Below are 19,182 nucleotides of genomic sequence, written 5' to 3'. Positions count from 1 at the left end.
ATAGCACCTCCTATGTGTCAGGTACTGGAATATAATATTTTAACAAATATTATTTCATTTGATCCTCACAACAACCTTGAGAGATAGGAAATAGGACTTTTCTTTTATAATGGAGGAAATGGAAGCAAATAAGGGTTATGTGATTTGCTCAGGATCACACAGTAAGTTATAGATAGATGCTTTTAAAGTTATTAACAAAGGCTCCTCTATGCCTATATTTGTAGTGTTTTTTTCTTTTTTTTTTTTAGCATAAATGAATGTTGTACTTTGTCAAAGTTTTTTTTTTTTCAACTATTGAAATAATATGAATTTAAGATGTTTTGGTGTTTAACATGATTAATTATACTGATTGTCTTCCTAATGTTGAACCATTCTTGAATCCCTGTTATAAACACTACTTCATCATAATGGAAGTTTTCTTGTATAAATTGCAGTGGTTTGTTTTACTGAATTTTGTTGGAAATTTTTGAGTCAATATTTATTAATGATATTGGTCTTTAGATTTCCTTCTGTGTTTTGTCATTCTCTGGTTTAAATATGGGAGCTATATTTGTCTCATAAAAAGATTCTGGAAAGATGCTTTCTTTATTTTTGAGAATAATTTGTGAAGTATGGGTACTAATTGTTTTTTAAATGTTTGACAGAATTCTCCTGTGAATCTATCAGGATGAGGAGTTTTTTCTTTGCTAACTCCTTTATAGGTAGTTCAATTTCCTTTTCTGACACTGGGTTATTTAAGACATCTATCTAGTCTTCTGATAGTTTCAGTGTTTTATAGTTTTGAAAACATTCTTCTATTTCTTTTGTATTTTCAGTTTTGTTGACATATAAAGGAGCATAATGTGTTCTAATTATTCTTTTTTATTCTGTTTTTGTTGTGATTTCACTTTGCTCTTTGAGACTTTATTGATTTGATTTTCTGGATACTTTTTAATCAGATTAGCTAAATGTTTATAAATTTTATTAGTTTTTTCAAAGAAACAGTTTTTAGTTTTATTTATCATTTTATGTGGTTTTTGCTTCCAATTTATTTATTCTCTAATAATTTTTAATACTTCATCTTTTGTGCTTATTTTAGGTTTTTTGGTTGATTTTCTAATTTTTTAAAAAATGACTGTTCAATTCATTAATCCTCTTTTTTTCCCAATTTTTGTTAATGTATTTTTTTAGGGATACAATTTTACCACTGAGTATGGCTTTAGTTGCAGTACGGAAAATTTGGTATGTTGTTTCATCATTACAATTTTCTTTCACATAATTAAAAATTATTTCTCTGATTTGTTCTTTGACCCATTAATTATTTAGGATTTCATAAATCTTGATTTGAATCTGTGTCTTTTCATTTGCGGTACCTGAACTATTGAATATTTTTGTTGTGATGTTGTCTATAAAGGACTTATTTACTATTTCTGGCTTTTTACATTTTTTGGAAGTATCTCTGTGTCCTAACACATGGCCAATTTAAAAAAAAAAAGTTCTGTGTAGTGCTAAGAAACACATATATTCTATTTGTAGTTCCATTTAGAAGATGCCACAAATCTTTTAGCTCTAGCAATTTGTAGTTTCATATTTTCTCCTTTGTTTATCTTTCTATTAGAATACCCCAAAGTGAGAGAACGATAATGAAGTTTCATGTCACTATTGTGTTCCTATGTATTTTTGTAGCCCAGTTAGTTTTTCCTTTATGAATTTCTATCCTGTGGCATTTGGAGCACATATATTTATCACTGATATTTGTTGTCTATAGTTCCTTTCAGCATAATGTAGGTTCTTTGTTTATTCTTTATTTTTTGAATGTTTTTTTTTCTTCATCAGATAGTATGATTGCAAGTCCTGCTTTTTTGGATTCACTTGATGAATAATAATTTTTGCCCCATCGCCTCAGGTTTATTTTGAGTATGTATTTGATTTTTGATTTTTAAATGTGTTTCTTGTAAGTAATAGATTATGGGGCTTTGTTTTCTTACCTAATCTATCAATTTTTTCATTTTATTATATTTTAAAAATCCATTCACTTTTTTTTTCTTTTGCTGGGCAACGAGGGTTAAATGACTTGCCCAGGGTCACACAGCTAGTAAGTATCAAGTGTCTGAGGCTGGATTTGAACTCAGGTACTCCTGAATCCAGGGCCAGTGCTTTATCCACTGTGCCACCTAGCTGCCCCCTCCATTCACTAAAAGTTCTGAATTAGGTTTATATTTTTCTCTGTATGTCTCTAATGTTGGATTTTTTAAAAGTTATATACATATACACATATATATGACTTTATATACACACATACATGCATACATGCATACACACACACACATACATACACATACAATCTTCCTCTGCAAAGTATGGTGTCTCTTTGGTTACTTTACCTAATCTTTTTAAAGGTGGTTCTGTTTGCACTGGCTTTCTTCTCCTTACCTTTGATCTGCCCTCCCATTTTTATCCTTTTTCCTTTTGGGTTGTGTTTACTATTTCTTTTTTGCCTTACTGCTTTTATCTAGTCATTTAATTCTTATTGTCTTTTTCTGTCCCTCTCAGCCAAGTAAATTTTATCTTCCTTGCTTCCCTTTTTGTTCCCTCCTTTGAATGTTTGTTTTTTAATTTACAGAGAGGATTTCTCTCCACCCTCTTTTATCCATACTCTCTTTCTGTTTTTTCTAGATTTTTTTTTTTTTTGCAGGGCAATGAGGGCTAAGTGACTTGCCCAGGGCCACACAGCTAGTAAGTGTCAAGTGTCTGAGGTGGATTTTAACTCAGGTCCTCCTGGATCCAGGGCTGGTATTTTCTCCACTGCATCATCTAGCTGCCCCTGCCTGGCTCTAGATCTTATCTAGCCTCTCTCTATTCTTTATTTTTCTTATAGAATAAAAACTTCTGAGGTAACTGCTCTGAGCTCTCCTCTCTAAACAGTTTCTGCCACTGCCTTGTAAAGTCTGCCTCCTATTTCTCCTTTTTCCAGTGTGTCCCACTCCCAGAAAAATTCCAATTGTTACAGGTGACAGAGAGGACACTGCTCCATGGCAGGACCCCAACCCCTACATCCTCTGATTACGATGCCTACCACTGATCTATACCCCTCTACTGGTTACCTTCTTTCCTCATATGCCTCAAAATCTTCAACTTGGGTCCATGCCCTGTCACACCCTCAGGGGACATTTACCCCTAGGAGTTCTAACTCTTCACCTCCAAAGGCAGGATAGGGCCTTTTCTAGCACCAAATCCTTGCAGATAACATCCAGGGCAAGGTCCCCATTTCCCCTCTTTGAACATCTCTCATCACTTGTAGGAACATTCATTAGTGGAACCTCATCTCAGTGCCAACATAAGGCCTTTCCTCTCCCTCTCATTTTTCAATTCCTGTCCTTTCCTCCAACCTCCTTTCCTGCAGATTCTTCTTCTTGAGAGACTACAGAAGTCACCTTCCCATCGTTGCTAGCCTTCAACTTGACCAGGGTGCATCACATACTTCCTTCTACCCTCTTCCTCTCCTTCCCTCTTCCATACTTTCTCATTTTGTAATTTAGTCCCCCCCCCCTTCCCCAAAACTTTGTTTTGCCTCTAGGGAGGGGTGCTTTCCGCAATACCCCAGGCCCTCTTATCTACCATTACTTTTTTCTGACTTTTATCTTTACCTGTCTCCATGCTTATATTTAGAAAAAAAGTCTTTACTGGTCTCTCTGCTGTTTTTTGTTGCTGCTGCATGTGATTGCTGCATTCATTCTTCCCTCTTGCATTTCTGTTGTCTGGGGGTGTTCAAGAAACAATCTCTTCAGGTTTGTTTTTATTTCTAAGAATGTTTCAAATGGCTCTTTATTATTGAATGTCCTTTCTTTTTCATTTATAGTGAAGCTCAAATTTGCAAGGTAGGTGATCCTTGGCTGTATCATGAGCTTCATTACTCTTCGGGACACTTTATTCCATTCCTTCTTGAGTTATCTGGTGGGCACAACATGTTATTATGTTATTTGAATTTCCTTTTCTTTGTACTTGAAGATCTTTCTCCCGATTGCTTGCAGAATTTGATGTTTCTGAATTAAATTGTTAGATTTATCCACTATGTGTCTTGGAGTTTGAAGCCTTGGATTTTTTCTGGCTACATAATTGGCTTAGTTTTTAAATGTAATATTTGTTGTTGTTATTGAGTCATGTCCAACTTTTTGTGACCCCATGTCCTCTCTATCCTCCATTATCCTCCATTATCTCTCTCTCTCTCTCTCTCTCTTTTTGGGGCGGGGGTGAGGCAATTGGGGTTAAGTTACTTGCCCAGGATTACACAATTAGTAAGTATCAAGTATTTGAGGCCAGATTTGAACTCAGGTCCTCCTGCCTGCAGGGCCAGTAATTTATCCACTGTGCCACCTAGCTGCCCCCTTCATTATCTTTCTCTCTCTCTTTTTTTTTTTTTGAGGGGGGGATAGAGGCAATGAGGGTTAAATGACTTATCCGGGGTCACACAGCTAGTAAGTGTCAAGTGTTTGAGGCCCGATTTGAACTCAGGTCCTCCTGAATCCAGGGCTGGTGCTTTATCTACTCCATTATCTCTTGAAATCTGCCCAAGTTCATGTTTATTGTTTCCTAGATACTATCTATCTATCTCATCCTCTGCCACCCCCCCCTTTCCTTTAATGTCATCTATATTTTATTGTATTTTAAATTATTTGGCTAAATATTTTGCAATTGCATTTTAATCTGGTTCCAACACTCAGGAGTGTTGTGGGCTGCATGTGTCTTAGGCCAAGTGCTTGATACCTCTGGACCTAGATCATGGAAATAGCTGAAGTTGCTTCATCTTTGGCATATAATTTCTGTTTTGAAGAGGTTTGAGAGGTCATGAGGTTCAGGGAAAATGTCTAATTCTTCATCTTTTTGGTCACATGACCTGGAAATCCCCACTAAGTTTGGAGACAAAATGTATTTTCTGTGCAGCTGGCAATTAACCAGAAGATTAGATGAAAGTTCCCCCTTTTCTCTGAGTTAATGTAGATTCAATATTCAATTTAATAATCACAGAATCTCAGAATTGTAAAGTTCTTCAGAGGTTATCAAGTCTAACTCATTTCTCAAGAGAAGGTCTCCTTCTTGTCACCCCTGAAATGTAATCATCCAATCTCCATTTTGTTTTTGTTTGTTTGTTTGTTTTGTTTTGTTTTTTGGTTGGGCAATGAGGGTTAAGTGACTTGCCCAAGGTCATACAACTAGTGTCAAGTGTCTGAGGTCGGATTTGAACTCAGGTCCTCCTGACTCCAGGGCTGGTGCTCTATCCACTATGCCACCTAGCTGCACCCCCAATCTCTGTTTGAAGATCTCTCAGAATGGGTAAGAATCCTCTCTAGGACCTTTAGGACCAAAAGACATAACTCTAGAGGCCTGAGAGGTATAACTAATTAGTGTAGCTGTTCTTTTTCTAAGGCTCCTGGAGGTACATTCTATCACCTTCCTATGGCTAGAAACTCCAATCTATCAATCAATTAATCAGGAAACATTTATTAAGCACCTACTAGTGCCAGGTACTGGGCTAAATGCTGGAGAAAAAAAAATAAAAGAAGCAAAAGGCAATTCTTGCTCTCAAGAATTTCCCAATTTAATGACAGTCTGTTATCTAAAGACATCTGTATCTAAAAAGAGGATTGCTCTCTTTTTTGGTTTGTTTGGAGATTGCCTAGAGCCAGAAGGGACAAACTAAGTGACTCTTCTCACAGTCCTCTGACCCTATAAGAGGCAACAACAATGACAATCCATAATTGGATAAATCTTCAAGGTTTGTGAAAACCTTTTACATATGGTGTCCCATTTGATCCTCACAACAACTTTGTGGGGCAAATGCTATTATTCTTCTTCCTATTTTACTGACCAACTGAGGCTAAGTATGAGTTATGAGCTTGTGGAAGAAGTAGACAAAATTATTCCCCACTGTCCCTCCCCAAGCTCTGCAGATAAACCTCAAAGACTTACTCCAGCAAGTTTCCCCATTGGGGTTGGCCAGTGTCCAGTGAGCTTCCTCACCACCCTTGTACCATGAACTTCCCTGACATGTTTGTGTAGCACATAGATACTGGCTTCCTTTAGAAACAGCACTACTTCAAGGCACACTGACTCCATCTTATTTGGTATCAGCCATTTTGCTGTACATCATCCCTAGGCCAGCTTCAGCAGTTAGTGTCCTTCAGTGTCTCATTCTCTTCTCTTTTAAGTACCAAAAAAATGTAGCTGCTAAAGGTGGAGGATGTCAGAATCCTGAGAACGTTCTCTTCCCTGTCTGGTCCAATGGGCAGATTTCTTTGATTTAGTAAGACTAGCCGTACTGAGAGGATAATTCCCTTATCTGTCTCCTGGAACTAAGAAATACATTTCTCTCCAAGTATACTATTCTTATTGTGTAACCTCCAACATTTTATGAATAGCCATTTTTTCTTTTCTTTGTTTCAAACAATGTTACTTTGAATGTTTACCTTATGAACATTGCCTAAACATCTGTATATAAGGAAACATGTTAGGCTTGGGTTAGATGTTATTCATCTTACAATCTAACCCAGTTGGGTCAGAATAAACAGCTCCTTGCTTCGCCCCTAACTGACTCCTTACAACTATTATCTGACCCTGATCTCAAGAACCCGGATTGGTGAGTGATAACTCTCTTGGGTACCCTCCAAATTCCACTACAAGTTATAAGTTATTAAGTTGTCAGGAGCTGAGTGTAACGATTGGAATAACGCCACCTGCTGGATACTTACTGTAGAAGAGTTCTGCCCATGAAGGGAAGGTCTTTGAGGGCAAGACCAGGAGTCAGGAAGTGACGCGGGCTAGTGGGAGGAGGAAGGAAGAGACTGGCGCTCAGTCTCGGGGTCTTTTTCCTGAGGACGCTGGCGGAGAAGGGAGCTAGAAATGTGCTCTCCCTTTAATAGATAGGAATCTAGGCCTTTCTCTCTCTCTTTACCAAATTCTTATTCTCCTTAATAAACGCTTAAAAGTCTAACTCTTGCTAAAGCTTATAATTTATTGGCGACCACTCATTAGATATTTTAGACAGTTTAGCTAGAATTTTAGCCCTTAACATGAGCTAAGTACAGAAATACTTTGTTACTGTTATTGCTTTTCCCAACTTAAAATTCTCTTTTTGTTTCTATAGGAAAAAACTTCACCAGCTAACAAATTACAAAACCTTGATGACTTCACAAATACTGGGATATTCATTGGTGTTAGCGTCTTTATAATGCTCGTTTTAGCTCTTGCCCTTGTTACCTTGATTCTCAAAAGTAAGTCATTTCAAGAAATTCTTCTCATTTTTTGGTAAAGGTCTTTTAAAAATTTTAAATTCAATTTTATTCATTTTCTTTCTTGAATTCAATTTTATTTTATTTCCAGATTCTTACTTTTCCATTCTAATATGTATAAAACAATTATTATTGAGGCATATATGTGTGTATATTATGAATGTACATATACACACAAATAAATCTACATGAACAGCTAGCTGGCACAGTGGATAGAGTGCCTGGCCTGGAATCAGGAGGACTAATTTTTCTGATTTCAAATCTGGCCTCAGACACTTGCTAGCTGTGTGACCCTGGGCAAGTCATTTATAATTATAATACTTATCATTATTTTTTTTAATGTCACTCCCTTGCTAAATAACCTAAATTGGTCTGTATTTCCTGCTTCACGTGTCAGGTGTAAACTCCTGTGTATAGTTTGTAAATTTCTCTGTAATCCAGCTGACCTTTCCCAACTTGTTTCCCATGACTTGCCCAAGAATATGCTCTTTGCTCTATTCATATTGGTCTTCTTAATGTTCTTAACACAAGCCAGGTACTGCTTTACTTGCCTTACTACTTTTGCTCAGACTGCTCCCCTTTACTCTCCACATCCAAATCCTACTCAACCTTGAATGACCATGACGGAAGGCAGGGTTGACTGTGTATATATATTTTTAAATTGTGCTCCATCATTTCTAGAGGCAGTATGGTATAGTGGAAAGATGATTGACTTTGGAATCAGGAAGACTTGGGTTCAGGTCCTGCCTCTAATACATCCTGGGTGTATGGCCATGGTCTAATCACTTAAACTCTCTAGGCCTCAGTTTCCTTATTTGTCAAATGAAGGGGTTGGGCAATATGGTTTCTAAGGTCTTTTTCAGCTCTGAATCAATGATCCCAAGAATAAATGTTTCTTTTCAATCTCTACCCCTTATTGCTTCTATTATTGCCTTCTGGGGCCAAGATAAAAAAAAAATCAGATCTCTCTTACACATGGCAGCCCTTTAAATACTTGAAGATTATGGGGTTAAAAATTTTCCACCCTGCAATAAAAGACTGATGTAGAACTCTGAGGCAGTAATATTTAATGAATGGGATCTCAGACCTTCCTCATGATCTGAGATGTGCTCCTCCCCTTCTTCCTGGACCTTAGTTTTGTAGTGCTTAATACGCAGATAATACAGATGAAGCAAAGTAACTTACAGAATTTCATTCCTTGATAGATTTTGAAATTGACTGTCTTTTTTTTTATTTAGTATTTTTTTCTCTACTTGCATGTAAAAACAATTTTTAACACTCATTTAAAAACTTTTGAGTTCCAGATTATCGCCCTCCCTCTCCCTCCCCCAACATTGAGAAGGCAAGTATTTTGTTATAGGTGTGGGTAGCCATGCAAAACATTTCCATATTAGTCATATTGTAAAAGAAAACAGATTAAAAAAAATCATGAAAAATAGAGTTAAAAAAATATGCTTCAATCTGTATTCAGACACCATCAGTTCTTTCTCTGGGGATAGATAGCATTTTTAATAAGTCCTTCAGAGTTGTCTTGGATCATTGTATTGTTGGGAATAGCCAAGTTATTCATAGCTAATCATCTTACAATATTGCTGTTACTTTGTACACAGCATATTTCACTTTGTATCAGCTCATGTAAATCTTTCCAGGTTTTTCTGAGAGCATCCTGCTCATCATTGAAATTGATTCTTTAAGAGGGTCCATATAAAATGCAGAATCTCATTGGCTGACAAACCTATGTATTAACCTTCCTGGAGGGCTTATTGAACTGACAGGCCAACCCATGGCCTGGGCGACGGTCACAATGTCAAAACATCCACATGGGTAGATGGGCTGGAAGTCAGGCAAGCAAGCCATGGGAAGGCCAAAGCCTGGCAGTGAGAGTCACTTGTTGGCCAGATGCTCATGGCCATCTTCCTATGTTGGGCAATAGAGGGGTGATGAAGGGCAGAGGGGCAACATAAATAGTTGGGGAACTTTTCATATCATTGAGTCATCACCATGCTGGGCTTGGTCTCCTATTCAGCAGAAGAAAAGGGTGGAGATCCTGTACTTAGCTTCCTATGATTAAACAAGTGAACTTCATAGTAAGCCAGTGATTTATAGCTTGTAGTTTTGGGACTTTTTACGAGAAAGAATCTTTCTAACCTCATCTAATATGTAAACTATGTACTAATATTTATATTAATTGATTATAGTGACAGAATTGGATATTAATAGATAAGTATAACAGAAATAATCACTACTCCTATGGAATCACACTAAATTGAATAATACTGATTGGACTAAAATTATAATAAATCATTTCTCACAAGAAAGTCAGTCTATCAGACCCTACTTAAGACTCCTTTTCTCCAGGCTAAATAACTCCGGTTCCTTTGATCAGTTATCATAGTGCATGATCTCAATGTCCTTCACCTCCTAGCTTCCCTCAGTTTGGTTCTTTTTTTGTTTGGCTTTATTACTTGGTTTGGGTTTGAACTAGTTCACTTGATAGGCCTTAGGATTCTTTGTATTTGGTGGTATTTTTTACCTTTTGGGTAAAACTTTGTTTTAGTTTATGGTTTAGGTAGTTTGAAGATAAATTGATACCCCACTATTTTTCCACATTAATATTCTGTGCACTGTTGCAGAAGTGCATAAAACAATTACTTTTTATCAATGAAGAAAGAGTATCAGAATGTACATTCATCTTCTGTAGATTCACTGAAGGTGTCTCACAGACACCTTGGTTGTCTTGTGGTTCTTGTCCTGTTTCCAGTTAGTTTCAATTTCTTCTGCCAATGTACTATATTCTGAACAGTTTCATTTCCAGGTATTATGGAGATTATGAATATTGAGCATTATTGTCGTTTAGTCATTTCAATCTTGTCCAACTCTTTGTGACCCCATTTTGGGTTTTTCTTGGCAAAGCTATTGGAGTTGTTTGCCATTTCCTTCTCCAGCTCATTTTATTTTATTTTATTTTATTATTTTTTTTATGGGGCAATGGGGTTAAGTGACTTGCTCAGGGTCACACAGTTAGTAAGTGTCAAGTGTCTAAGGACGGATTTGAACTTAGGAACTCCTGAATCCAGGGCTGGTGCTTTATCCACTGTGCCACCTAGCTGCCCCCTCCAGCTCATTTTAAAAGTGAGGAAACCCTGGGCAAGTCACTTAACCCCAATTGCCTCACTAAAAAAACAACAACAACAACAACAACAACAACAACAACAAAAAGTGAGGAAACTAAGGCAAACAGGGTTAAGTGACTTGTCTGGGGTCACACAGCCAATAAATGTCTGAAGGCCAGAGCTCTATCCACTGCATCTCCTAGCTATTCATAATGAGCATGGATACGTCTATTAGGAGTATTGGGGGTTTTTTTGTTTTTTGTTTTTGTCTTTTTTGGCAGGGCAATGAGGGTTAAGTGACTCGCCCAAGGTCACATAGCTAGTAAGTTTCAAGTGTCTGAGGCTAGATATAAACTCGGTCCTCCTGAATCCACTGTGCCACCTAGCTGTGTCTATTAGGAGTATTGTTTCAAAATTGTTGTGGATCGATGTTATGTCTGAAAGGTTGCGAGCAACAATTCTTACTGCAATGATTCTGCAATCCAGTCCAGTTTATTTATTAGAATTCTTAAAGAAGATGGTGGTGATGATGTTGTTGATTATGATGATACATTAGTTGGAAAATAATAATAGGGTATAGAATGCAAGGTGGTGTAGTAGATAGAGTGCCAACCTTGAGTCAGGAAGACCTGAGTTCAAATCTGGCTTCAGACACTTAGTAGCTCTGTGACCCCTAGGGCAAGTCAGTTAATCCTTTTTTGGGGGGGGGGACAATGAGGATTAAGTGACTTGCTCAGGGTCACACAGCTAGTAAGTGTCAAGTGTCTGAGGCTGGATCTGAACTCAGGTCCTCCTGAATCCAGGGCCACTGTTCTATCCACTGTTCCACCTAGCTGCCCCAGTTAATCCTTTTTGCCTTATTTTTCCCATCTGTAAAATGAGCTGGAGAAGGAAATAGCAAATCACTCTAGTATCTTTGCCAAGAAAACCCCAAATGGGGACGCTAAGAGTTGGACACAACCAATTTACAGAACAACAAAAAGAATGGGGCAAGTATATGTAGGATAATTTCGATTTGAGGGCAGATCCTGCTCATGGCAGAAAGTTTAAAGCTTATATTTTAGGGGCAGCTAGGTGGCACAGTGGATAGATTATTGGACCTGAGTTCAAACTAGCCTCACACACTTACTAGCTGTGTGACTCTGGACAAGTTACTTAACCCTGATTGCCTCCCCCACAAGCCTAGATTTTATATCTCATTCTATGTTGTTGGTTTTTTTTTTAAACAAATATGTTCACGCCTTTTTTTTCTCCCAAAAAAATCTTTTTAGGGCATTCTTATAGCAAAAAGAAGTTGCAGAATTCCAGGTAAATATCATTTTATTGGACTCTTTGTCTTTTGTATATTTCTAATGCTTCCCTGTTTTCATGCCTTTGCTAACACTATTCCCTTTGCTTGGACTATCCTTCCTATCCTCCTATCCCCAATTCTATCTTTCAAAATCTTATCCTTCCTTCAAGACCCAGCTCAGGTTCTATTTCCTATACTATTATCTTTTTTTTTTTTTCCACTGCATTAACTGGTTAGGTGCCTCAGAAAAATCTTCATTTGTTTGTACCTTTACCTTAAACTCAATATGTCCAAAACAGATATCCTTTTCCATTCCATGCTCTCAAACTTCAAATCATGCCTGCTTCCCAGCTGCTCCAGTAGAATCACCATTTTCCCAGTCTCCAAAGCAGGAAAACTTTGGAGTCATTTTTAATTATTCCATATTTTAATTATTCATCCCTTATATCAATGCCAAGAAATCATAGATTTTCCCCCTTTAAAATGTCTCAATTATCTCTTTCTTTATTTCCATTTTTGCCACTCAGCTCTCACATCTCATATCACACCTGTATTATCAAATTGCATTGAAATGTAAATCTTAAAACTATTTATATGTCACTCCTTTGCCTGATAACCTAAATTGGTTCTCTATTGCCTGCTGCATGCATCAAGTCTCAGTTCCTGTGTCTGGCTTTCAAATCTCTCTGAATTCCAACAGACCTCTACCAATTTGTGTCCTGTTACTTGCCTAAATGTGGAATCTTTGCTCTAGGGTCATATCTGTCTTCTTAATGTTCCTCACAAAAGCAATGTTTGTGCTTATCTCTCTACTTTTACTCATACTGCTCCCCCTTTCTCTCAACATCCAAATCCTATTCAACCTTCAATAGCCATGAAGAAAGGCAGAGCCTACTGTGTATACTTTTTAATTATGCTCCATCATATCTAGAGGCAGTGTGACCTAGTGGATGGGTGGGTTAACTTTGAAGTCAGAAAGACTTGGGTTCAGGTCCTGCCTTTGATACATTCTATTTGTGTGATCATGGTCCAATCACTTAAACTCTCTGGGCCTCAGTTTCCTTATTTGTAAAGTGAGAGAATTGGATAAGATGGTCTTTGAAGTTCCTTCCAGCTCTAAGTTTGTGATGCTAAAATCTTCCCCTTGCCACAATTCTCTAATGTTCCTTCAGAATTCTTCACACTGGCTCTTCAGTTCCCAGCCAGAAGTACTATCCACCCTGAAGAGTTTGATTTCAACTTCCTTTTGAAGAGACTACTCTTCTTTTCCCACCATTTTTCTTGTTGAGTTAGTGGTGGAATCACTATTATGTACATCAGAAGTGTCAGACAATCTGTCCCAACTGCATGTGGCCCACAACACTCCCATTTGGCCTAATCAGATTAAAATGTAATTAGAAAGTATTAATAAAATAAGGAAAAGGATAATAAAACATAGATAATATCACATTTTAAAACCAAGTTTGTATGTGGCCCGTAAGGATCCTTATGTATGGATTAGTGGCTCCAATTTCTATTTGAGTTTGATACCACCATAGCCTATGGATGTGGCAAAGACTTTTTTTCTGCTGATCTAGCTGACTGGTTCCTCAAGACCTGTGATACTATAGCCAAGGAAGGTAGCAAAATAATCACCTAAAAATAGCTGTTGAATGAAGTATGAATGAATGAATGAATGAATGAATGATTCAAGGACTCACACAGGTATTGAATCTTGAAGTAAATTCAAATCCTAGAATGACCAGACTGAGAGAGGAGGCAGCTGAGGGAAGTCATTTCCATTCCACTAGAATTATCTATATGATGAGATTTCACAAGAGCCTACTACACCCCTACAAAAATTCTTTTCCACTCACTTGGTTAAAGTCTTCATTCCTATAGCTTAATGCTTTTCTTCTAGTTAAAGTCAAGCCAACAAGCATTTATAAGGTGCTTACTATGTACCAGGCACTGAACTAAGTTCTGGGGGTTCTGTACCCTTAAAGAACTTACAATCTACTGTAGAAAGACACTACATAAAAGGGAGATGAAACAAAGGGGATGGGGGAATGTACCTGTAACAGGACAGGGACTAAATGGCAAAGTCCAGAGGATCAAGAAGTGGAGATAGGAAAGGAATAAAATGTAACTGGCCTGGACCCCTCCTCCAAATGGAGGCTCTAGGAGTATCTCACCAATGGGAGAAGGAACATGAACATGAAGGGTGGGATGGAATTTGGTTGGCGGTGGGTTAGGGAATTAAGGTAGTAATGTCACAGTTTTTCATGGAGTGTTAATTAAACTATGAGGTTTTTTGTTTTTTGTTTTTTTGCTTGTTTTGCTTCTTCTCTTGGTCAGGTCACAGACTTTCAGAGGTAAAAGTGATCTCAGGAATAATCTAATCCAATTTTTGAAATACTATCTACATTGTTCTAGCCTTTACCTGAAGACCTTTAGTGATGGGGGAGCCCACCACCACCCCCAAGCGGCCCATTTTACTTTGAGGCAGCATGACATGTCAAGGAATTTTTCTTAAAGAGAATGAAAACTGTCTCTGCAGGGCTCCTAGTTCTGCTCTCCAAGGTCAAACAAAACCAGCCAAATCTATCTTCCGCATGACACCCCTTTAAATATTTAAAGATAGCTATCAGAGCCCTTCTGTAGATCATTGATCCAAGTCTAACAGTGGTATGATAGGCGACTGTGCTGGTGTGAGCAAGGTTGCCCCGCCTTCTCACTTGCCCCTTCTCTTTCATTGGCAGAAAACTACTCTTCCTAATCCAGTTCCTCCTCTCTGGGAAAGGATTTTTCTATCAAACTCTACTGAGGAAAACAATGGGAAGGGGAAAAAAAAGTGATGGCATCTTCTCTTACTGACAGCTGGTTGATCACAGGTTCCTCCACCCAACCTGTTGATTAATTCACTGTCCAGAGCCTAGCTTCTTAGAAAACTGTGGGTAACCCGACATGGGTTCAAATAACTGAATTTGGGGGGTCACAAAAAATTGGCAACAGTAAAAGGTTATGTATACCAATTTATTTATACCTGTAGGCTTCTGAAACTTTTCCCACTGGCAACCCTTTTTCACTGGAGAAATTTTTATGTGGCCCCAGCTATATAGGTATACAAAATAGGTATACAAATCAAACATTTACTGCCAATTTTTTTTTGCAACCCCCTCCCCACAATTAGTTACCATAGTTTAAGAAGCTGGGGTCTAGAGTAATGGTTCTCAAACTTTTTGATCTCAGGGTTCTTTTTTATGATTAAAAATTATTGAGTTCCCCCCTCCCAAGAATTTTTACTTATTTAGTTTAGATCTTTAGGTCCTTAAGAGAACTAAAAATGTCTCAGTAATATTTTGAAAATAGTTTTGACCTTGGGGACCTCCTGAAGAGTCTCAGGGACCCCCAGGGGTCATTGGATCACATTTTTAAGAACCATTGTAAGGCAGCTAGGTGGCACAGTGGATAAAGCACTGGCCCTGGATTCAGGAGGACCTGAGTTCAAATCTGGTCTCAGACACTTGACACTAGCTGTGTGACCCTGGGCAAGTCACTTGACCCCAATTGCCTCACCAAAAAAAAAAAAAAAAGAACCATAGCCCTAGAAGAATCTGGATAACTGTTCCCCTGCTTCCTACTTTGAGATGGTATAAAAATTATTTAGGGCAGCCAGGTGGCACAGTGGATAGAGTGCCAGACCTGGAGTCAAGCAGACTCATCTTCCTGAGTTCAAATCTGGCCTTAGATACTTACTAGCTGTGTGACCCTGGCAAGTCACTTAACCCTGTTTGCCTCAGTTTCTTCATCCATAAAATGAACTTGAGAAGAAAATGGCAAAACCCTCTAGGATCTTTGCCAAGAAAATCCCAAATAAAGGTCATGAAGCTGATCAGACATGATTGAAATGACTGAACAAGAAAAACAAAAATGAATAAATAATACTATTGTCTTGTTGTTGCTCTGAGCCCCTACCCAGGAATTAGCACTCTGGCAAAATATACTACAGTTGTAAAATCTATTTCTCTTTCCATATCTAGAAGTTCCCTTCTTATTTCTCTCTACTACATTCTTGTGGTCATATGTGTGGGATAACAATGCAGTGGTTAATTATGTTTGTCATAATAGTCCAATTAAAAGACAAGTAAACAGAAAGATCAATCTGCTTTTCAGAAGCAAAGCTAAATTTTGAGGAAAGGGTACATAACCTCTAAGGAGAGAAGGATGAAAAAGCAGACAGGTGAAAAGTCAGAGAGAAGAGTACTAGGATCAAGAGTACTGAAGGGTTTCAGCAATACAGTGCCTGCTCTGTATCACTTGTTCTTTGTTTAATCATACACCCATCATCCTGGAATCTTGGCATCTGCTCTGCGTGGTGGCAGCCCTTTTCTTTTGTCTTCTCCAGCTCTGTTTTTCCTATTAGTCATTTCTACACCACCTCTTTCTTGTGGTGCATGCTCTCCTGTGTGACTTTTGCATTCCCAATCCCTCAATACGGCAAAGGCAAGTTTGTCAGCCAAAGTCTCGTCCTGCTGGGGACAGCACAATTCCCTGGAAATTCTGCAAGAGCACCGGCCTTGAGGTCCCTCACCTGGTCACCACCTCAAGATGTACTCCTTGTTAAAATCCTCCCAGAACTGAACACTATACTTCAGGTTTTGTGAGAGCAGGTCAGAGTATGATAGGATTACTTGATTATCAGATTAGGACCCTAAATGACTTTAGTTAGCAATCAATTCAATTAAAATAAAATCTCTTAACCTTCTACCATAGTGCTAGGAATACAAAAACAAAATGAAAAACTAAATTCCTCATCCTCCAGCAGCCTACATTTTCTTGGGGATGATACAATATTTATATTTATGCAGCTAAGTCTATAGAATGAAATTTTAGGAGGAAGAGATCTCTAATAACTAAGATCCTTCGATAGTGGATTTAGATCTTAAGGGGACCTTTGAAGTCACCAGGTACAACCTATTCATTTTATAGATGACAAAATTGAATTGCCAGCAAGGGGAAGGGATTTATCCCTTTTTTTTTCTTTATGGTTTACAAAGCAATTTGAACTTATAGCTGAAAGACATGTTGGAAGTTATCTGGTCCTCCTCATTCATTTTTACAGGCAAGGAGACTCACAGAGGTGTAGTTGCTTGCTCAGGGTCACATAGGTAGCAACTGGCAGAACCAGGAATCCAAGCTGGGTCCAAAGATTCCCAATCCTGTGTCTTTCCATTGGACTGTGTTGCTTCCCAGGTAGATCAGGAGGAATGTCTTTCCATAATAGTGGCATCTGAGTTGAATCATGAAGGAAGCCAAGGATTCTAAAAAGTCAAAATAAGAGAGAATGCATTCTGGGCATAAAGGACAGTCAGTATCAAAGCACTAACATAAGAGGTGGAATGTCTTCAAGGAGATTAAAGGGAGACAACGCAAACTTTTTAAAGCACATGCAAAACAAACCCATGACATTTTTGGAAAGAAAGTTGTTCAAAAGGGTTGTGACAAAAAAAAAAAAAGGTAATGAGGGGCCAACTGAGATGGCTCATTCCAGGGGTATTCAGCAGCACATGGAAGTAATAATCTAGAAGGTGGATGATAATGCTAACTCTGGTTTCGGTTTGTCAAAGAATAAGTGAATGGTAATAGGACAATAGATCATTTGAATTCTAGCCTATGCTTATGTTTGTGTAACATAAGATTGGGCACCTACATGGTACAGTGGGTTGAATGCTGGACCTGGATCTAGAGTCAGGAAAATCTTCCTGAGTTCAAATCCAGACTCAAATATTTCCTTGTTGTTTAACCCTGGGCAAGTCACTTAACCTTATTTATCTTTGTTTCCTCATATGTAAAATGAGCTTGAGAAGGAAATGCAAACTACTCCTGTGTTTTTGTTTAGAAAACCCCAAGTGAGGTCATGAAGAGTCAGACACAACTGAAAAACAACTCAAAAGTCTAATCCCATGTTCTCTTAATTTCATCTTTTGCATGAAGATCTTCCTGGGCCACTCTTTTTTCATCTGTAAAATGGGTGGATCAGATTATCTCTAATTTCACTTCTAGGTCTAAAAGGTTATGATTCTAGACTTCAGGAAATCATGACAACCCAAGTACGACAGCAAAATCTGAATGAATACTCTGGGGGTCAGATCCAAACTTCTAGTATTGAACTGTTTAACTTCTTTGTCTTTTAACTGATAGACCAAGGTTGATAGCTTATGTATCCCATTCTTCAAATGTGCTTCCTTAATTCTATATTAAATGTATTGCTCTATCTTCATGTGCCCCATTGGAAACATTTGTTTAACTTTATATTTTGACAGTGTAATCTTCAACTCAAATCCACTCCCCAAAAGTATAAGAGAGATAGCAGGAGAGAGGAATCAAGCTGAAGAAAATCTCTACACCATAGAAGAGAACATTTATGAAATTCAGGATGAATGTGAATATTCAAGAACATGATGACTTTAGAAACCAGAAATAACTCTAATGATCTTGCTTTTCTTATTTCAAGCCCACTGGTCAACCTTAGATGACCATGCCATCCCATTCCTCAAATAGCTTTGGTCTCTATTTCATATAGGATAAAATATAAATTCTTTTATCTGGAATTTAAATCCTTTACAATCAGGCTCCAAACTACCTTTCCAAAATGATTTCACGTTATTCCCCTTCATGCACTCTCCAGTTCAGCTACACTGGTCTACTAGCTGTTCCCTGAACATGGCATTCAGTCTCCCACATGTGCATCTACACATCAGCTGTCCATCTTCAATGTCTGGAATATACAAAGGGCTTCATTTCCTCCAAGGCTGGACTCAGGTGTCACTTCTTTTCTCCAGCCTTCTCTGATCCCCTTCCAACTGCCCCTTATTCTTATTCTTTAGTCCTTAGTGTTTTCTGCCTTCTCAGATGATCTTGTTTTCACTTATCTGTGCATGCATCACATTTCTTAACAGAATGTAAACTCCTTAAGGACAGGGATGTTTGTGGTTTTTTGTTTTCTAATCTTTGTGTTTCTAGAGATAGCACTGTGCGTTGTATATGGTAAGTGTTTAATAAATTTTATAAAGCTTGAGTTGAATTGAATTGGCAGGAAAGTAGGTAACATCATAGCATCATGCAAACAGATCATCCACCCAAGGAGAAACCTGCATATAGTAAATGCATTGTCAACTGTGGGATTATAGGAAAAAAAATTTCTTTATTTTGCATGAAATTAGCTTTATATGAATGTTTTATCATTTTCACTACTTAATACAATGGGAAGCTAGGTGGTATAGCGAATAGAGTGCCAAGCCTGGAGTCAGGAAGACTCGAGTTCAAATCTGGCTTTAGATACTTCCTAGCTGTATGACCCTGAAGAAGTCATTGAAACCCATTTGTCTCAGTTTCCTCATATGTAAAATGAACTGGAGAAGAAAATGGCAAACTACTTCAATATCTTTGCCAAGAAACCCCCAAGAGGGGTCATGAAGAGTCTGACACAACTGAAGAAAAAACTCTCAACAACAAAACTTAATGTAATGGG

The 19,182-nt window shown here is 37.9% G+C and overlaps 1 protein-coding gene across 1 annotated transcript in view; it reads left to right on the top strand.

Annotated features, from left to right (window-relative positions):
- HAVCR2 (hepatitis A virus cellular receptor 2) overlaps positions 1-18,939 on the top strand; it is a 31,519-nt gene extending 12,580 nt beyond the window's left edge. Inside the window, 4 exon segments of the mRNA XM_043988507.1 lie at positions 1,171-1,221; positions 7,121-7,247; positions 11,650-11,686; positions 17,975-18,939. Coding sequence (XP_043844442.1) covers positions 1,171-1,221; positions 7,121-7,247; positions 11,650-11,686; positions 17,975-18,113 — 354 coding nt within the window. The 3' untranslated portion in view covers positions 18,114-18,939.
- The last annotated feature ends 243 nt before the right edge of the window (positions 18,940-19,182 follow it).

The sequence above is a fragment of the Dromiciops gliroides genome, chromosome 2, assembly GCF_019393635.1.
Source record: "Dromiciops gliroides isolate mDroGli1 chromosome 2, mDroGli1.pri, whole genome shotgun sequence".
NCBI classification, from domain to species: Eukaryota; Metazoa; Chordata; class Mammalia; order Microbiotheria; family Microbiotheriidae; genus Dromiciops; species Dromiciops gliroides.
The sequence above is the reverse complement of the archived record's forward strand: the minus strand, read 5'-3'. Positions and strand labels throughout refer to the sequence as shown.